At 44.3% G+C, this 18,858-nt stretch overlaps 3 protein-coding genes across 5 annotated transcripts; 1 reads left to right on the top strand and 2 right to left on the bottom strand.

Moving 5' to 3' along the window:
- Nucleotides 1-2,802: 2,802 nt before the first annotated feature.
- On the bottom strand, nucleotides 2,803-18,749 carry Moap1 (modulator of apoptosis 1). 2 transcript variants are annotated; one of them, XM_057783191.1, is made up of 2 exons: nucleotides 18,613-18,749; nucleotides 2,803-4,512 (listed from the first exon to the last, which is right to left on the bottom strand). In XM_057783191.1, the coding sequence occupies exon 2, from the start codon at nucleotides 4,408-4,410 to the stop codon at nucleotides 3,352-3,354; it is 1,059 nt and encodes a 352-aa protein (XP_057639174.1). In that variant the 5' UTR covers nucleotides 4,411-4,512; nucleotides 18,613-18,749; the 3' UTR covers nucleotides 2,803-3,351. The 2 variants fall into 2 exon arrangements, with proteins under 2 accessions (XP_057639174.1, XP_057639173.1); XM_057783190.1 differs by lacking the exon at nucleotides 18,613-18,749 and adding an exon at nucleotides 4,648-4,798.
- Nucleotides 4,794-6,548, top strand: Lyset (lysosomal enzyme trafficking factor). Of its 2 annotated transcripts, none has more exons than XM_057783194.1 (2): nucleotides 4,794-4,888; nucleotides 5,745-6,548. In XM_057783194.1, the coding sequence occupies exon 2, from the start codon at nucleotides 5,761-5,763 to the stop codon at nucleotides 6,154-6,156; it is 396 nt and encodes a 131-aa protein (XP_057639177.1). In that variant the 5' UTR covers nucleotides 4,794-4,888; nucleotides 5,745-5,760; the 3' UTR covers nucleotides 6,157-6,548. The 2 variants fall into 2 exon arrangements, with proteins under 2 accessions (XP_057639177.1, XP_057639175.1); XM_057783192.1 differs by lacking the exon at nucleotides 4,794-4,888 and adding an exon at nucleotides 4,889-5,316.
- Gon7 (GON7 subunit of KEOPS complex) lies at nucleotides 16,116-18,850 on the bottom strand. The gene is made up of 2 exons (XM_057783195.1): nucleotides 18,613-18,850; nucleotides 16,116-16,437 (listed from the first exon to the last, which is right to left on the bottom strand). The coding sequence occupies exons 1-2, from the start codon at nucleotides 18,815-18,817 to the stop codon at nucleotides 16,343-16,345; spliced, it is 300 nt and encodes a 99-aa protein (XP_057639178.1). The 5' UTR covers nucleotides 18,818-18,850; the 3' UTR covers nucleotides 16,116-16,342.
- Between the last annotated feature and the right edge of the window lie 8 nt (nucleotides 18,851-18,858).

Genomic DNA, 18,858 nt, shown 5'->3' with positions numbered 1-18,858 from the left:
TTTACTGTGAGTACTCGTGTTGATGGGGCAATTTGACTCCTTAATCACCAGTTGCAGTCTCGCCCTTCCTGTCTTGGCTGCTTTGAGCTAAAGACTGTCAAATGGTCAGCCAGACTATCCTTATGACATCATCACTGCTAAAGACTGTCAAATGGGGGCTGGAGAGATGGCTCAGAGGTTAAAAGCACTGACTGCTCTTCCAAAGGTCCTGAGTTCAATTCCCAGCAACCACATGGTGGCTCACAGCCATCTATAATGAGATCTGGTGCCCTCTTCTGCCATGCGAGCATACATGGAAGGAATGTTTTATACATAATAAATAAATAAATCTTTAAAAAAAACTGTCAAATGGCCAGCCAGACTATCCTTATGACATCATCACTGCTAAAGACTGTCAAATAGCCTTATGATGACATCACTGCTTTGAACATTCCATGGGCACCTTGAAAAACACTACCCTATAGCAGCTGATTGCTCCGGCTCCTGAAGGGTGCAGCCTCAGCCAAGACTGGTTCAGCTTCTACCAGACGGTTGCTAGCACAACCTCAATGAACCCTAGATAACCCTGCAACCATTTTCAGGGAAGACAGTTTCTCTGATAGCTTAGCAGTGACTGCCACAACTAGTGTTAGAGGGACAACGCTCTGATTGATGCAGACGCAATCTAGTGTTAGGGCAGTGCTTTGATTGGTGCAGACACAATCTAGTGTTAGGGCAGTGCTATGATTGGTGCAGACACAATTTAGTGTTAGGGCAGTGCTGATTGGTGCAGACACAATCTAGTGTTAGGGCAGTGCTGATTGGTGCAGACACAATCTAGTGTTAGGGCAGTGCTGATTGGTGCAGACACAATCTAGTGTTAGGGCAGTGCTGATTGGTGCAGACACAACCTTTCACTTACATGAGGTGTCTGCCCTGCCACAAACACCCTCCCTCTGCCTATCTCAGCAGACTGCTGCCTATGTTCAATAGCTGTGGGGCTGAGATGAGAATGCAGAGACAGCAGAATGGAGTGGCAGGCTAAGAAAATGGCACCGTGTCTGCTGCTTCCATAGCTGAAGAGGCAGAGATTGACAAACGGCTGTAAAGGGCCATCAAAGAAAAACTGCAGACCCTTGTCACTGGAGGTTCCAGAGAGCTTGTGTGACTTTACAAGTCTCAGACACCCCAAGGCCTGTGAGCTTTAACACTGGGCTCTGCCAAGGGTTGAGGAATGCCAGCATCCTAGCTCTACACAACAGCTGTACCACTTTAGAGCAAAGGGCCTGGTTACCAGAGGCTCCCACAAGAAAAAAGTTATAATGCTTAAGGGTCCAGCATCCTAGGCCTTTGCAAAGGCTGCAGCACTTGGGGGCACCATCTGCTTTTCCCACCGCTGCCAAATGCCATGGAATATAATAGCTGTCAAAGGCCAGCACTTACAGCTGGGTGGTGGTGGCGCACGCCTTTAATCCCAGTGTTTGGGAGGCAGGGGCAGGTGGAACTCTGTATATCCAAGGCCAGCCTGGTCTACAGAGTGAGTTCCAGGACAAGGCTCCAAAGCTACACAGAGAAACCTGTCCTGAAAAGCAAAAAAAAAAAAAAAAAAAAAAAAAAAAAGACTAGCTGGGCGGTGGTGGCGCACGCCTTTAATCCCAGCACTTGGGAGGCAGAGGCAGGTGGATCTCTGTGAGTTCGAGACCAGCCTGGTCTACAGAGCTAGTTCCAGGACAGGCTCCAAAACCACAGAGAAACCCTGTCTCGAAAAAACCAAAAAACAAAACAAAACAAAACAAAAAAAAAAGACTAACACACACACTCACTCCTCATATAGGCCTCTGTGCCTACCCATGATTTCTACCCAGAATAAAAAGACCCAATGCAGGGGAGGGGATTGGTCATATTATCTGTAAAACCGTAGACCAGCTACTTCTTTGCCTCATCCCATTCATTGAATGGGAGAGGACACAACTTCTTGGACCAGATCGTCTTCAGGTCTTCAGCAGGTCCTCAGTCCCTGGCCAAGGACTGTCCACTTCAGCTGTTGTAACTGAGCCTGAATAAGCCTTCAGGCCAGAGATTATCCTGTAGTTTACTTCCTCAGCTCAGGGTCTCACAGTGTTTCTCACACTGAGACAAATGAGTAACCTATAGGACAGTGCCTGCTGTGTCCTAAACTACCACACAAACAAGGCCGAGTCACAGCTTTCAGGGGTCCATAAGGCATTCTGTAGTGCGAGAACCTAAGGGGACCAACCAAGTATCTTAACCCCGAGTACTCTATTGCACTCCAACATGCATGCATAGGGACAGTGGCGAGAACGCCAACTCTGAGACAGAGAAGACAGCCCTATGACTACTTGTTCCATCTTGGGCATGTGTCCATTTCCCCAGGTGCGAACTGAGTTTTCCCATGTACAGAATTTTGTCTTTGGAGACAAGGTCTCGCTATGTAGTTTGGACTGGCTTTGAAAGGCCAATCTTCCTTCCCCAGGTGTTAAGTGCTACAGGTGATTTCACAAGATTTTTAGGATTGGAGAAATACAGAAAACCTTATTTTTCTTTTTCCCCGCAAATTCAGTAGTGATGGAGCTGGGCCTACTACTTGCCACCTGTGTACAGTCTGGTTCCTGTTTAAAAACAACAAACAAAAAACAAGCTAGGTAGTGGTGGCACACACCTTTAATCCCAACACTAGGGCGGGGGGGGGGGGGAGATACATGAGTTTGAGGCCAGCCTGGTTTTACAGAGGAAGTTCCAGGACAAGCAAGGCTAAGCAGAGAACCTGTCTCAAGGGAAATGTAGTATTTTGGAACCCCAAAGTATAGAAAGATCAAACACAATATTTTATTATTAGCATTCCTTTATGTATTCAATTTAATAACACCAAGAAAATGGCATTGAGAACCAGATACTTTGACAACACACCAGACACTGCACAGACCTAAAGACAGCTGCTGCAGACTTAACCTCGGCATTCAATTTTACTTTTTGGTTGCAAAGAATAACTGATTTATTAAGAAAAAAAAAAAGAAACCCTAAATATTGTAGCCAGCCTTGGCTCAGGGTCTTTACCAGAAATGTGACAATACTCAAAAACTATTAAAAACTGATAACTTGGTCATATATGACTATTACATGTTTAAGTGAACTTTGTTTGGTCTAGAACACTGCACTAGTAGAACGACTGATCTTTTGATTGAAATAATTATCCATGTCGGTAATACACTGGGGAGACATTCAATAGGGTGAACACGACAAAGGGTTAGTTACTTGGCAGCACAAGGTGGGAACGGGCTGATCCTGGACACGAATCCCTCCATCGTCTACCCACGACATCCGTGCTGGTCTTGGGTCAAGTCGAATACCCTTCTAATTCAGCCCGAAGAAGTCCTCTTCCTCCTCCTCCTCTTCCTCCTCCTCCGCTGCCTCCTTGTCTTTTATCAGCGTCAGTAACTGCAGTAAGCCTGGGGCTGGGCCACCCTCTGGCAGGCCAAGCTCCCTTCGGACTGTCTTCTGAACTGCCCCAGCAACCATCTGGTCTAGACGAGCCTGATTCACAACTTCTTTCTCAATTGCTCCTTTCTGTACCAATTTCTGTAACAAAGGCTCCAGCCTTAGAACATAGGCAGACAGCTTTTCATCGGTCTTCTGGTAAGTAGTAAGGTATTTGACCTGCAGTGACCTAGGATTATCAATAACCCCAAATATTGTCTCAAGAGTCTCCAGGCATTCTGCAACTGTAATGAAAGGATTGTTTATCTTGAGGGCTCGAATAATTTCAAATGCTGGGCCTCTAAGGCTCTCTATCAACCGCCTTCTTTTCTCTACATCCGACACCTGCCATGTTTTCATTACCTGAGAAGTATGAAACATCCAAGACTCAAATTCTTCTTCACCTGGTCCTGGAGGATCCCTGCCTGAGAAAACACTCAGCTTTTTGTACCTCAGATACTGCATGGTAGGCTTAAAAGCCTCATTTAATGCCTGTGCCAACATGGGGGCTCGCATTACAGGGATCATGCCCTGGTCTAAGCTGAGAGGGTCATTTCGATTCCCAAGAACTCTGGTCAGTTCGCCCACCGTCATACCCTCTCCCTTTAAAAACTCATTTAATTTGCATAAAAACTCATTATCATCATCAGGAGGCTTAAAGATCACTCTCCAGACACCTCCTTTTCCAGGTATCTCCTTGGGAACCAGAGCACTGCTTGTCTCTACCGTAAGCCCTACTAAGGCCACATTCTTGTTCTCATCCCTCCTGAACATCCTCCCAAGCAGTCTGTGTTCCCCCAAGGGTGCCAGGCCAGCCTGCAAGGCCTCCTCGATTTCTGTCACTCCGCAGGTCAGAGGGATGCCGGCAACCAACAGTGCTTTCCGAGGGCTCATATCCATCCCCCTGCACCAGTCTTCTAAGAGCCTCAGCGTCATGGTGCCAGAATACTGAAGATGTAGTTAGCCCCAGGCGGCACCGCCGCCGCCACTCACAGTGATGTGCGCACTTGTCTCTTCAACTCGCCGAGGTCCAGGAGCCTGAGAAGACAGAACACCCATGAAAGTTAACGGTGTTCGGGCCGCCTTGCAGCGGATCCTCCGCCCTCCCGCCTCCGGCGCCCGCAGACCCGCCGTTACAGACGCGCTGCTCGGATCCCGGGGAAGGCGTCTGACCTTTGAGGGCTTCAGAGAAGACCCGGTGCCAGGAGCCCGCCTCGCCCGCTGAGGCCAGAGGACCGACTGCTGCAACCACCTCAAGGGACAGACAATCGCCTCTGTCCGAGACGGTACGAGGCGGTGCGGCAGAGACAGCCTGACGTCACGAGAGGCGGGCACACGTTTCCGGCCCAAGACGGAAGCTCTGACTGCGGCGGCATCCGGGACGGCGAGCGGGCGGGCCACTCAGGACAGGAAGGTGAGACCCAGGACTGCTTAGCTTGGCTGTCAAGCTGGCCCGGCGCTTCGCCGTGTGCCGAGCTCGGGGCTCTGCGGGCCAGGTCTAGCGCTGCCTGCTCAGCCCGGGCGCCGCAGTGCTTGCGGCGGGGGGGCGGGCCCGGCTGCCCCGAAACCCCGGAGGCCGAGCATCTCCAGGTGGCTGACCCCGACCGGGGCTCCCGAGGGCGATGGGGCCCACCGCCGCGTGACCTGACCAGTCGTGGTCACGCTGAGCTTAATCACTACTAGCTTGTGCTCCCGCCGGCGGCGCTCAGCTTCTCTGAGCTGTGCGACCCAGAGGCTTTCTCTTAAGGTGACTTGTTCTGAAATGCCAAAGGTACCTGACTATTCAGAACTGAGTGACTCTTGCACGCTTGCTGGGGGAACAGGAAGATTTCCGGGACCACTGTAAGTGTTTGAGTTACTGTCTTAACTCCGGGGCTTCGACATTGGTTTAAAGAGTAGAACCCAGTGTGAATGTATGAATAGTGTTAAGTCAGAAAGCATTCCAACTGTCAAGTGCCATGTCCTGTGCGGAAACTAGATAACCCAGATAATCTGAAACAAAGATGTACTGTGTATATTCAAACAAGATGTGATGATTCATTCCCTCTGTGGGGCTCACATATATAGCAGCACTCAATATATACGGAAACCAATATTTTTCTGTGCTCACAACTGTTATATAAAACAACCACCTGTAAGTTGTTTACAGCTATTAAATCTTAAATATGCTCGTGCTTTTCAGAACTCAAATTTAAAACAAGTGCACTTGGAAGTTGCCATGGCAACATTACTAGACCCTAACTGTAGTTTTTTCTGTGTTTACATTGAAGGCACAGAGCATGGAGAATGATGAACTTCCGTCAGCGGATGGGATGGATTGGAGTGGGACTGTATTTGCTGGCAAGTGCAGCAGCGTTTTACTATGTTTTTGAAATCAATGAGACTTACAACAGGTTGGCTTTGGAACACATTCAGCAGCACCCTGAGGAGCCTCGGGAAGGAACCACATGGACACACTCCTTGAAAGCTCGGTTACTCTCCCTGCCCTTTTGGTTGTGGACAGTTATTTTTCTGATACCATACTTACAGATGTTTTTGTTTCTTTATTCTTGTACAAGAGCTGATCCCAAAACAGTGGGCTACTGTATCATACCCATATGCTTGGCAGTTCTCTGCAATCGCCACCAGGCATTCGTCAAGGCTTCTAATCAGATCAGCAGGCTACAACTGATTGACACCTAAAGCAGACGCCGACTTCTCCTCCTGATTACAAGACTGCTGGTACTATCTGGAGGCTGATCACAAGACTGCAGTTTCCTCACAAATCTCAGGAAGTTGTGGTGGAACAGAGACTTAAAAAAATGTGACCAGAGGACTACTTTATCTGAATAATAATGACTTTTTAAGTCCGAGAAACTACTAAAGAATCATGTTGCTGACTTCAGATTTTGGAAGTGAAATAATGGCTTGTTATTTACAGTCTTTAGAAACTTGAAAAAGTACCCGAATTTTTATTCTAGTCTATGTGCAACATAGTATGATTCAGAAATTTTTCCGTTGGGGAAAACAATGAATATTTCCATTGTGTTAAGTGTAAAAGAGTCTGGCCATGATCATTAAATTTTATACATTTACTTGGCTTGCTTAAAAATCCTTCAGACTAAGACACTAATTCATCCTGCTGGAGCTAACTGCTTTCTTGCTTTCGTCTTAAACGGGATGGGTTTAAATTTACTGAGGTGATGGCTACCACATTTCTGGTTTTTTTTTGGGGGGGGGAGAAGAGGTATGGAAAGAGAACTCAAGCCTTTTATGCTTCTTTTGTTTGCTTTTTGAAGACAGGGTTTCTCTGTGTAACCCTGGCTGTCCTGGAACTTCCTCTGTAGACCAGGCTGTCCTGGAACTCTGCCTCCAGAGGTGCTGGGATTACAGTTGTGCACCACCAACTGGTGGCTTTTGTACTTTTACCAATGGATTATAATCACAGCCATGAGGGCTGTTTAGATACAGAGAATTTGTTCTCTCTTTTTGGAGTGGGGATGGCTACCAAAATGACTCATCTTTTAAAAACTATGTAGGAACTGAACAGATTAAATGGTTGAAAGTTTAGAAATAACACACAGAAAAAATTTGGAAATTTAGTCCAGTCTGCATCAAATCCTGTGAAAAGTTATCATGTCATAATCTTTCTCAATCTTTTCTAACCCAAGGTTGGGCCTTAAAGCCCAAGGATCAAGATGCGATCCTTATACATAATCTCTGCACTTGGAACATCTGTGTCTGGTCACTAAAGAGACTTCCTGGGTGAGACCAGGGTATGCAGTGGTGACAATACTAAAATATTTCACACTATTTTATTAATAACCGTGGACTCTTTGGTCTTTATTCTTAGGCTACAGCAACCCTGTAAGATAGCAGCACTTTATTATCTATGCTTTGCAGATGTGGAACAGGAAGCAGAGAAGCAGCCTGCCATAAATCAGGTCATCACCCAACACCTGTTTCTCACCCCATGCTCTGTACAGTGGCAACTATTCTGTGTATACTGCCTACTGACTCGTACCAAAAATGGAAATGAGTATTAGTGAAAGTTTTTCTCAATTTATATAACTGTAAGCTTTGGGGGGGGGGTGGCGGACAGATGGGAACAGCTAAAGGGAAGGTGTGCATGCAACACCATGCCTGGCTCAAACTTTAATCTTAAGAGACTGAACTATAAGCTGGGCAGTAGTGGCATAGGCCAACCTGGTCTATAAGAGCTAGTTCCAGGAGAGGCTTAAAAACTACAGAGAGCCAGGCAGTGGTGGCGCACGCCTTTAATCCCAGCACTTGGGAGGCAGAGGCAGGCGGATCTCTGTGAGTTCAAGACCAGCCTGGTCTACAAGAGCTAGTTCCAGGACAGGCTCCAAAAAACCACAGAGAGGGGGCTGGAGAGATGGCTCAGTGGTTAAGAGCATTGCCTGCTCTTCCAAAGGTCCTGAGTTCAATTCCCGGCAACCACATGGTGGCTCACAACCATCTGTAATAAGGTGCCCTCTTCTGGCCTGCAGACATACATGCACACAGAGAGAATATTGTATACATAATAAATAAATAAATATTAAAAAAAAAAAACCACAGAGAAACCCTGTCTCGAAAAACCAAACCAAACCAAACCAAACCAAAAAAAACTACAGAGAAACCCCGGGGGGGGGGGGGGGATGGGGGGGGGGACGGACGGACCAAACTATATCAAAGCATCAGAATCTACTTTATGATCTCTCTTCTCTCTCTTTAAAATATTTTATTTCTTTATTATGTATACAATATTCTGTCTATGTGTATGTCTACAGGCCAAAAGAGGGCACCAGACCCCATTACAGATGGTTGTGAGCCACCATGTGGTTGCTGGGAATTCAACTCAGGACCTTTGGAGGAGCAGGCAATGCTCTTAACCTCTGAGCCATCTCTCCAGCCCCCTCTTTCTCTTGAAACAGAGTTTCTCTATGTAACTGCCCTGGCTGTACTGGGACTCATTCGGTAGACCAGGCTGGCACCGAGATCTACCTGTCTCTGCCTCCAGGGTGCTGGGATTAAAAGCATGTGCCACTATACTCAGCTTTAGGAAGTGGCAGGTGCCTTTGAACTTGGAGGCAGTGGCAGGCAAATTTCTGAGTTCCAGGATAGCCAGGGCTACCAAGAGAAATAAGTTACTGAAATAACACATCTTTTGCTCCAGGGAAGCAGTCTGACATACCTATTTCTTTTCTTTTGTTTTTTCAGACAGGGTTTCTCTGTAGCTTTTGGAGCCTTCCTGGAATTAGCTTTTGTAGACCAGGCTGGCCTTGAACTCACAGAGATCCACCTGCCTCTGCCTCCCAAGTGCTGGGATTAAAGGTGTGTGCCAACACCACCTGACTTGACATACCTATTTCTGTAAATTAGTTGCATCTTTTGTGTGCTATTAGTAGGCACGTTGCAGGAAGTTTTAGAAGCCTTCTACATTAACTCTTCACTCCATTCCCGAGGCAGGTGTTATATTGCCATGAGTGCCATTTTACAAGACTCTGAAGCATACAGGAATTAATAACCTGACCATGGACATGGCAAATAATTGCAAAAGCCATGTTAATTGGAAGAGCCATAGGTAGTATATGGTAGCACATGCCTTTAATAATCTAGCACTTGGGAGGCAGACGCAGGTGGATTTCTGTGAGTCTAGTCTACATAGTAAGATCCTGTCTCAAAACAACAGCAAAAGTCAGAAAAGCCAAGATTTGAACCCAGGGTATCTGTATTCAGATATGAGCTCTGTACTTACAGAAAAATTAGTACTAAGGTAGTAATATTAAAAAAAAAAAGTCCATGACAGGGTTTCTCTGTATAGCTCTGGCTGCCCTGGAACTCATTCTGCAGACCAGGCTAGCCGTGAACTCAGCTGCCTACCTCTGCAGGAATTAAAGGCATGCGCTACAACATCTGGCTGATATTTAGTATTTTTAAGGCAAATTATTTTAACTACTCGTTCAAGTAGGATTAATATAGTTTTCCAAATGTAGTTAATTATTAATGTTTAGCTTACAAGGTTAATCTGCTCTTTAAATTACATTTGCTCATCTCTGAGGGTACATATGTGAGGCTGGATGCCACAGTGTAAATGTAGAGGGCAGAGGACAACCATGGCTGTGTTTTCTCTGGTGCTGGCTACTTTGGTTTTGGAGACAGGGTCTCTCTCTCTCACTGGCCTGTAGCTCACCGAGTGGCTAGGCTGGCCAGCCAGTGAGACCTATCCCAGGCTCCGCTGGGACCACAGCCTAGCTCCCCGACACCCTTTAAAAAACAGAAACAAAAATTGCAAACAAGCAATTCTGCAAGCACTTTACCAACAGTGCTATCATCATTTTATCTGCATTCCTCCCTTGAAGTGAAATAATCACATTTTAGTTTTTCATGAAATACCGCCCCCCAAATGCTGGCACAGAAATAGGTAACTATAGAAATGTCTATGGCATTTTATTCACCATTATACATTTTTGACTCCAGAGATGTTCTAGTTTTAAAGTAAAAATCTCCCGAAGTCTAGAATCTGATTCTATTTTATAATCTTTAAAAGGAATAAAAAGTTTGTCTTTGGTGGAGTTATGATACAAAGTGCGCTCACGTGAGTAACTCACTGCTCCTGTGACACAAACACATGTTTGTATGGCATGGGTAGTGTTAGTCTTTTCTTAAATACCCAGTGCTAATGACTTAGCATCTTCAGCCCCTAAATTCCTGGCAGAAGCACTTACTATGATACTTCATTATTCATTCTTTCATCAAGTATGCACCACCATGTGACAAATCCTCCCACATATGATGTCCTAGATGACTCTGGACTGTGGGTGGAAATCACCATACATTAATATTTCTTTTGTTGTAAAGTGATGGGGAAAAAAAAAGAAAAAAACTCACACAAATAATGTCAAGACCCATGGAGGTGGCCTCAGGTCATTTTGTCTTAAATACTTTTCAGATGCTTCCATTAGGGCTGAAAAGAACTGGTCCACGGTGCTTTGGTGCTTTCACGTAGCATTCACTGAAGATTCAAGTTAGAGCTGTGCTTATCTTTGGAACAGTAACAGCAAATCTTCTGTACAAAGTTCACTTGAGTCATCTGCAAATTCCCCTATATTCCTTGATATTCAATTTTCTCTGGGTTGTTCTGAAAATGCTTCTCTCAGACTTTTGCCTCCCATTCTGCCAAAACTGCTCACTGGTGATTGACACTGCACCCAACGACCAGGTCTTGATTCTAGAGTTACTTCTTGAAGTTTCTGACCCTGCATCCTTGACATACTTTCTTCAGCTGGTTTTTAGGTCAGCACCATCATTTCTGATGGATGTTGCTTAGTTGCCTACTCATTCAGGAGCCATGAGCCAAGAGGAGCAGCCACAAGTGGTCAGTAGCTGCATATATTGAGTGGCTCAGTTCTAGATAATTCCTGTTTTTTCTTCTTCCTCTTAGCTATTTGCTGCTGCTTTGATGAATCCTTTTGGGGAATCTCCTCCAATACTACGTGTTGGTGTGCTTCAGTTCTCTCTTCTTAGCCTTTCGTTTCAGCCAGTCTTGTGGTTTTAACTGCCCTTCTCCAGAGTTACTTGAATTCCCACCACCTACTTGTTGCTTTCTGAAGTGAACTCTCCCTAGGTTACCTTGGTTTTGAATTTGATCGTCTTGCTGGGATCACTTGTGTGCATGCATCACTACACCCAGTTTCACTTCACTGCCTGCCTAGACTTCATACATTTACTAAAAGGCTCATGAAATTTAACCTGTCTGAAACCAAGCTGCTAATGTCAGCCCACAAAACCTGTTTTTCAAGTCTAGTACCACGGGATTGCGCACAGTTCAAGGACAACCTAAGTCAGGCAGCAAGTTCGAGGCCGCGTCTCAGGCTGGGTGTAGTAACCACACCCTTAATTTTAGCACTGGGGAGAGGCAGGCAGTTCTAGAGTGAGTTCCAGGACAGCCAGGGCCACACAGAGAAACCCCATCTCAAAGAAGTCCTAATCAGCACCCCATTCCTTCAAGCCATTCCCCACTCTTTTTGCTCAATTCTGCTTCAGCCACACTACCATCTTCCTTTTCTGAAAGTCTTATACTATGTAACTCATAAACTTAGGATCCTCCTGCTTCTGCCTCCAGAGTGCTGGGATTACAGACATGTGCTTCCTTGCTTGGCTCTAATTCTTTTTTTTTTTTTTTTTTTTTTGGTTTTTCGAGACAGGGTTTCTCTGTGGCTTTGGAGCCTGTCCTGGAACTAGCTCTGTAGACCAGGCTGGTCTCGAACTCACAGAGATCCACCTGCCTCTGCCTCCCGAGTGCTGGGATTAAAGGCGTGCGCCACCATCGCCCGGCACTTGGCTCTAATTCTTTTTTTTTTTTTTTTTTAATTTATTTATTTATTATGTATACAATATTCTGTCTGTGTGTATACCTGCAGGCCAGAAGAGGGCACCAGACCCCAATACAGATGGTTGTGAGCCACCATGTGGTTGCTGGGAATAGAACTCAGGACCTTTGGAAGAGCAGGCAATGCTCTTATCCTCTGAGCTATCTCTCCAGCCCTCTAATTCTTGATTTTGGAACATTTCAGAAATTCCCGACCCAGGGCCTTAGTGCTCTGTGTTTTCTTCTAACTGTGGCTCAAATGTCACCTTAGTGAATCTCTGACTGCCTAACTGAAAGAAAGCATTCTTCCCAGTCTAACTTTTCCCTACAGTACTTACCTATTCTCACATGATCATATGTACATTTCCTCAAAATCTTGGATTTTTGTCATGTATTGTGATAAGCCCTGTTTACAATAGTAACTGGCGCACAGTAGGTGCTCAGTATGTATTCATGAATGTATACATCTCTTGTTATATGTACTGTAAAAATCTACATAATTCATTTTCCCTAGAGAGCAAAGTCAAGAGCTAATATTTACTATTAAGCGGGTGGCCTAATCTATCAGGTGTTCTAGGTTAATCCAGCTCTTTTAGATCTCAGGATTTAGTGATATTCTCTTCAAGGCCAAGATTTAAACTGTCCCTCAATATAATTTTGTTTTGAGTTCTTGTGATATCAGTTGGCTTAGAATTTTCCTTATTGGTGTTGAGTAAAAAACATATACTAGTTTTTTTTTTTTTATTGAGTGGATGGCTACAGTCCTCAATAGATTTGTTTCAGTCATGAAAATTATAGTTTCTTAAGCCACCCAATATGTACAAAGTCCAAGGGCTCTTAGAACTACATTAAGTTTCAGTCCCTGGTGTTCCAGTACCGTGGATCAAGAAAGCATTCATAAACAACTACCACCTCCACCAAAATTCTGGCTAGAGTAAGTTTCTATTTAAAACTATACTCCAGTAGCTTGTTGATATCTCAATGTGAGCTGCTACTTTTTTTTAAAACAGCTTATTTCTAGAATTCACTGTTTCCTGAACCAAAACTTTAAATAAATAAAGCCGTTTTGATCCCAAAGGTCACCAGAGAACTAGAATAGTTACAGTATTTTTATGGCATTTTTATACTTGGAAGTTAACACACAGGTTTAAAATGACTGTTTTCAAGGTTAATCCTAGGCACATATAATCGGCCTAGAACCTCTACTCTTCTTTATTTGATGGTACCCTGCTTCGTACTTGACCCAGTTCTCCTAACCTAACAGAAGTTGCAATAAGAAAGGGGATACAGGCCTTCTCAAAACAAATTAAATACATAGGGTGTATGTCTTTAATCCCAGCACTTGAGAGGCAGAGGCAGATGGGATCTCTGAGTCTGAGGCCAGCCTAATTTACAGAGAATTCCAGGACAGCTAGTGCTACATAGTGAAATCCTGTCCCAAAAAACCAGAAAATATAAAAAAAAAAAATCCATCAAACCTACAACTCAGAACCTCAAAACACTATATAAGCACAAATACTATATTGAAATGTCTTTATTAAACAAAGAAGAAAATATAAACATTTTAGGAGCAAGTTGAGCTATCAATTTAAACTATTTTTTTCTAACACTGCACATTCATCTGTGTACCATATGAGGAAGTCAGGTCCCAAGGATTGGAGTTACAGAGGGTTGAGAGCCACCATATGGGTGCTGGGAACTGAACCCAGGTCTTCTGTAAGAGCAGCCAGTGCTCTTAACTGCTGAATCACCTCTTTAGCTCCCTTAATTTAAACTATTTAAAATATACTATTTTAAATTATATAAGGCAAGTTTTTTCTTTAAAGGATTATGTAAATAATCTAGAGATATTTGAATATCAGAAACATCATTAAACAAGTAAGAATCTCTGGCCATTAGTAATTTTTCCTAGTTGAAATTACCTTAGAGTGCTTAGTGGAATGTCCATGCTCCAAGAAAAACATTTTTAAAATGTAAAGTGTGTAAAGTGAGTGTCCCTAGTAACATCAATTGTAATTTCAGGTAGTAGAACATGCAATTTGCAGCCGTGCATGTTAGCACACAGCACTCAGAGGCAGAGGCAGACAGATGGTCGAGTTTGAGGCCAGCATGACCTAAGGAACAAGTTCCAGCTAACCAGGCTACATGGTGAGAGCCTGTCTTTAAAGCAAATGTTCGGCTGGAGAGATGGCTCAGCGGTTAAGAGCATTGCCTGCTCTTCCAAAGGTCCTGAGTTCAACTCCCAGCAACCACATGGTGGCTCACAACCATCTGTAATGGGGTCTGGTGCCCTCTTCTGGCCTTGAGGCATACATGCAGAAAGAATATTGTATACATAATAAATATTCTTAAAAAAATAAAGCAAATGTTCTACCACAGAAGCACATTCCCATCCCTAAAGACTATTTTCACTTCTATTTTGAGATATGGGTGCAAACCCAGTGCCTTATGCATGCTAGACAAGCAGTACTACCAAGCCTCAAAAGTTACACATGTAAACTGGCAGAAAACAATCATTGGCTCTGTAACCTAGGACAAATAACTACTCTGAAATTTAATTAATCTCTGAAGTAATAAGCCATTTTGATTTGTTACGTCTAAGATTCTGAGGCCCAGAATATGTCCATAATCCCAGCACCTAAGACATAGATGCAGGAAGATCACAGGTTTGAGAACAGGCTGTGTTACATTCAGGGAGTTCTAGATCAAACTTCACTACATGGCAAAACCTTGTTTGAAGAAAACAACAAAAAGCCAGGTATGATTGCGCAAACCTGTGATCCCCAACATTCAGAAGTAAGATATAGCAAGTTCAAAGCCAGTTGGACTATGTAGTAAATTCCAGGTCAGACTAGCCACATACATAGCAAGAACCAATCTCAAAACAAAATAGATATATTATAACTAAAACAATTAATCTAGGGGCTGGAGAGATGGCTCAGCAGTTAAGAGCATTGGCTGCTCTTCCAGAGGACCCAGGTTCTATTCCCAGCACCCACATGGTGGGTTAGAACTGTCTGTAACTCCAGTTCCAGGGGATCTGACACCTACACACCAATGCACATAAAAATTCAAAAAAAAAAAAAAAGAGAAAGAAAGAAAAAGGTCAGCATGAGGACCTATGGTAAAAAGTCTAGTCAACCCCCCAAAAGAATTATTCTAATTTCATTAGGTACTTGTTGCATTTCAATTGTCAAAACTAGGAAAGATGCACTGTAAATTTAAAAGTCTACTCTGGTGCCAATGATAGATAGCAGAAAAATGCATACAATGTATTTTAGGAATTTATATTTTAAAACTATTCAACAGCTCCTTTTTGACTAAAAGAATATGTCTACAGTAAATAGCTAAGTTGCAATCAATGAATTTTATTGACTTGGGCCTCATTTTTATTCTTGTATAGATGTATACACACAATATTATACTCATCAATTCTTTCCAATATAATTGTCTAGGACCATGATAAGCGAGGTTTTTTGTTTGTTTGTTTTGGTTTGGTTTTTCAAGACAATGTTTCTCTGTGTAACAGTCCTGGCTGTCCTGGAACTCATCCTGTGACCAAGCTAGCCTCCAAATCACAGAGCTCTATCTGCCTGTCTGCAGCCTTGTTGGTCCTAGAACTGTTCTGCAGACCAGGGGAGGATGTCCTTGAACTTGGAGATCCCACCTGCCTCTGCCTCAGGAGTGCTGGAATTAAAGGCAAGCCCATCACCACCCAGTGATTCAAAGGTTATTTTATTTTTTTATCATTTATTTATTTGTTTGCTTGTTTGTGTTTTTCAAGACAGGGTTTCAATGTGTACCTCTGGCTGTCCTGAAACTTGCTCCATAGACCAATCTGGCCTCTAACTCAGAGATTCACCTCTTTCTGCCTCCTGAGTGAGTGCTGGAATTAAAGGTATGCGCCACCACAGCCTGGCCTCAATGCTCATTTTAAAGGAGAACACAAATCTAAAAAATTGTCAATTTAAATTTTATCCATTATGAATGGTTCCATTGTATTTTTTTTTTTTTTTTTTTTTTGGTTTTTCGAGACAGGGTTTCTCTGTGACTTTGGAGCCTGTCCTGGAACTAGCTCTGTAGACCAGGCTGGTCTTGAACTCACAAAGATCCGCCTGCCTCTGCCTCCCGAGTGCTAGGATTAAAGGCATGAGCCACCACCGCCCGGCTCCATTGTATTTTTGAATGAGAAAACAAGACTTCATTCCAAACATTTATTGTACTTTTCTTTGTTAGGAACAAGAAGTTCTCTTTGTTACAAACTTTACCAAAGAAAGAAAATAAATGAGTTCCCCAACTAAACCACAGGTCTTCTGCAAGTACTAGCACATGATGAGCACGAAATAGTAGAGCTCTGATGTCTTGATCTATTTTTATTTGAAGCAAGTCTTGACATGTAGCACAAGCTAGGCTCCAACTTTGGATCCTCCGCCTCAGCCTCTGAAGAAGCTGGGATTACAAGTGTACAACATCTCACTCAATTTATTAGCAGTCTTAACTTCATAAAAGCTATTGCTAAGATGTTGGTTTAGGTCGTTTTGCAGATGGTCCATCTGAGCTAGTTCTGCTACCACTGTTATTTTCATCTTCTGCATCATCTTCATCATCACCTTTTAAAATAAATGTTTGTTGTGTGACATTATATTTAGTGGTTGAAAGAAATACAGATAGGTAAAGTGATATCAGCCCATTTCCCTTTGGAGACTAAAAACCATGCATACCTCACGTTTTCTAAACTGCAGAAGCCAGTGGATGGCTCAGCAGGTAAAGTAAATACAGTGCAAGTTTGGTGACCTGAGTTCAATCACTGGAACCATGGAAGGCGGAGGAGAGGACCGACTCTATACATGTAACATGCTACCCGCATGCACACAATTAAAAGAATGCTTATGTTTTACCCTGGTGCTGGGCATTTGTATTATTTCCATTTTATAGCTATTAATCAATAGTGCTGCTACAGTCAGTGTATTGAGTTTTGGTATAAACATATTCCCAGTTAACTGTGGAGGACTAGTGGTGCAACTATGGGGTATTATGGTTAAGTTTTTTTTTTTTGGAGAAAGGATTTCTCTGTGTAGCCTTGACTGTCCTAGAATTCATTCTGTTCTATAGACCAGGCTGGCCTCAAAATCACATTTCTTTAATCGTAGCACTGCTGAGGCAGAGGTGGTCAGATCTCTGCAAATTCAAAGTCAGCAGGTCTAATAGTTCCAAGGACAACCATGGGTACATAGGGACTACAAAATGTTTTTTCTATTAACAAAGTTGGGGCTGGAGAAATCAGTGGTTAAGACCACTGCCTGCTGGGCTCTGATGCCTTCTTCTGGCCTTAGAAAACACCACAGAGAAGTGATGTTCAGACAATACACACACGGCAGGCAAAATACCCATCTCTGAAAAAACAAAAACCTGAACTAGTAGTTAATTTCTACAACAGTAGGGGGTGGTGAAAGTAGGAGCCGGAGGAAGGGAAGGGCTGTGGTGAAACATTCCTTTGGACATGACCTGGCCCGTACATAGGGGCAGCAGCTGTAGTTACCCGCACAAGATGGCAACCTTAACATTCGATCCTGGAAGGGAAAGAGGCTTATGAGCCCCCCTCCCCCCCGAGTTTTTGACAGTTAATAGTTGCTGGGGGAGGAGTTAACATTTTCTTCAGTGGTGTAGTCCCTTCGAGTTGCCCAGGCTCCCGGAAATAAACACCCACCCACCAAATCTCATACAAATAAACCTCGTGAATGGCAACAAAAGACAAAAGGCAGGAAAGAAAGGATGAGGGGGGCCCTGTTGGGAAGGGGTTCAAGCAAAGGATGAAAGACTGTCATGGAAGGAGAAAATGACCACAATGCATTACATGTATGAAACCATTAATTTTTAAAAAAATTTTTATGGTTAATTTAACCTTATTTTATGTGCATTGGTGTGAAGGTGTCAGATCCCCTGGAACTGGATTTTCAGACAGTTGTGAGCTGCCATGTGGGTGCTGAGAATTGAACCCGGGTCCTTGAGAAGAGCAGTCAGTGCTCTTAACCGCTGAGCCATCTCTCCAGCCCCACCATCCATTAATTTAAAAATACAAAAAAAGCATCAGGCGCTGGTAGCGCACGCCTTTAATCCCAGCACTCGGGAGGCAGAGGCAGGCGGGTCTCTGTGAGTTCGAGGTCACCCTGATCTACAGAGTGAGTTTCAGGACAGGCTCCAAAGCTACAAAGAAACCCTGTTTCGAAAACAAAACACCAAAAAGCAAAACCAGAACAACCATCTTCTTCCAAAATAGCCACGAGAAAGGACTTTCTGGGGATTAAGACCCCCTACAACAAAGTCGGTCTCGACCCTATGAAACTGTTCCCATTCTGTCAAACATGTTTTTAATTTCACACCAGATAAAACTCCTTTTTGCCTTTCAACACCCAGCTCCAACGTCCCTCCCTTTAGATCTTCCTTCCAGCTAGCAACGGTTACAGACCGCCTGCCACACGGTCCACTCTCCCACGAGGTCTGCCTATCTCAACCCTTTGCGCCCACCAGGAGCGGAGGCGTCGGGAGGACTGAGTTCGTCGTCTAGTCCCTAGCTCAATGCTCGCTACGTTGTTGTTTTTTTTTTTTTTTAATTGTTGTTTTGGTTTTGGTGATGAATGAAAAGTAGTGAGGACGAGGGACAGAAAGACCAGACAAAGAGGCAGCGATCCCCGATCCCTCCTCCTCCCTAGGCTCGCTCTCCCGAGGCTGCCCTTCACACAGGCTGCCCACGCCAGACACCCCCGGCGCCCCGCCCACGCGCTCACCATCCACAGCGTCCTCCGGATCCGCTGTCGCGCCCTGCGCGTCCCGCTCCACGAGGGGCCCGAAGAACTCAGCTACCAGCTCCTTCATCCGGGCCACACCCGCCGACAGGCTCTGGAGAGGGTTCGCGTCCCCCGACACCTCACAGGACACTCGCAGTCGCCGGGGCTCCCCGTCACACCCAACGTACTCGCCCGTCAGCTCCATGGCGACCACTTAGCTTCAACAGCGCGCCACAGAGACTCGCT

This window comes from Chionomys nivalis, chromosome 10, assembly GCF_950005125.1.
Source record: "Chionomys nivalis chromosome 10, mChiNiv1.1, whole genome shotgun sequence".
In the NCBI taxonomy this organism is placed as follows: Eukaryota; Metazoa; Chordata; class Mammalia; order Rodentia; family Cricetidae; genus Chionomys; species Chionomys nivalis.
The sequence above is the reverse complement of the archived record's forward strand: the minus strand, read 5'-3'. Positions and strand labels throughout refer to the sequence as shown.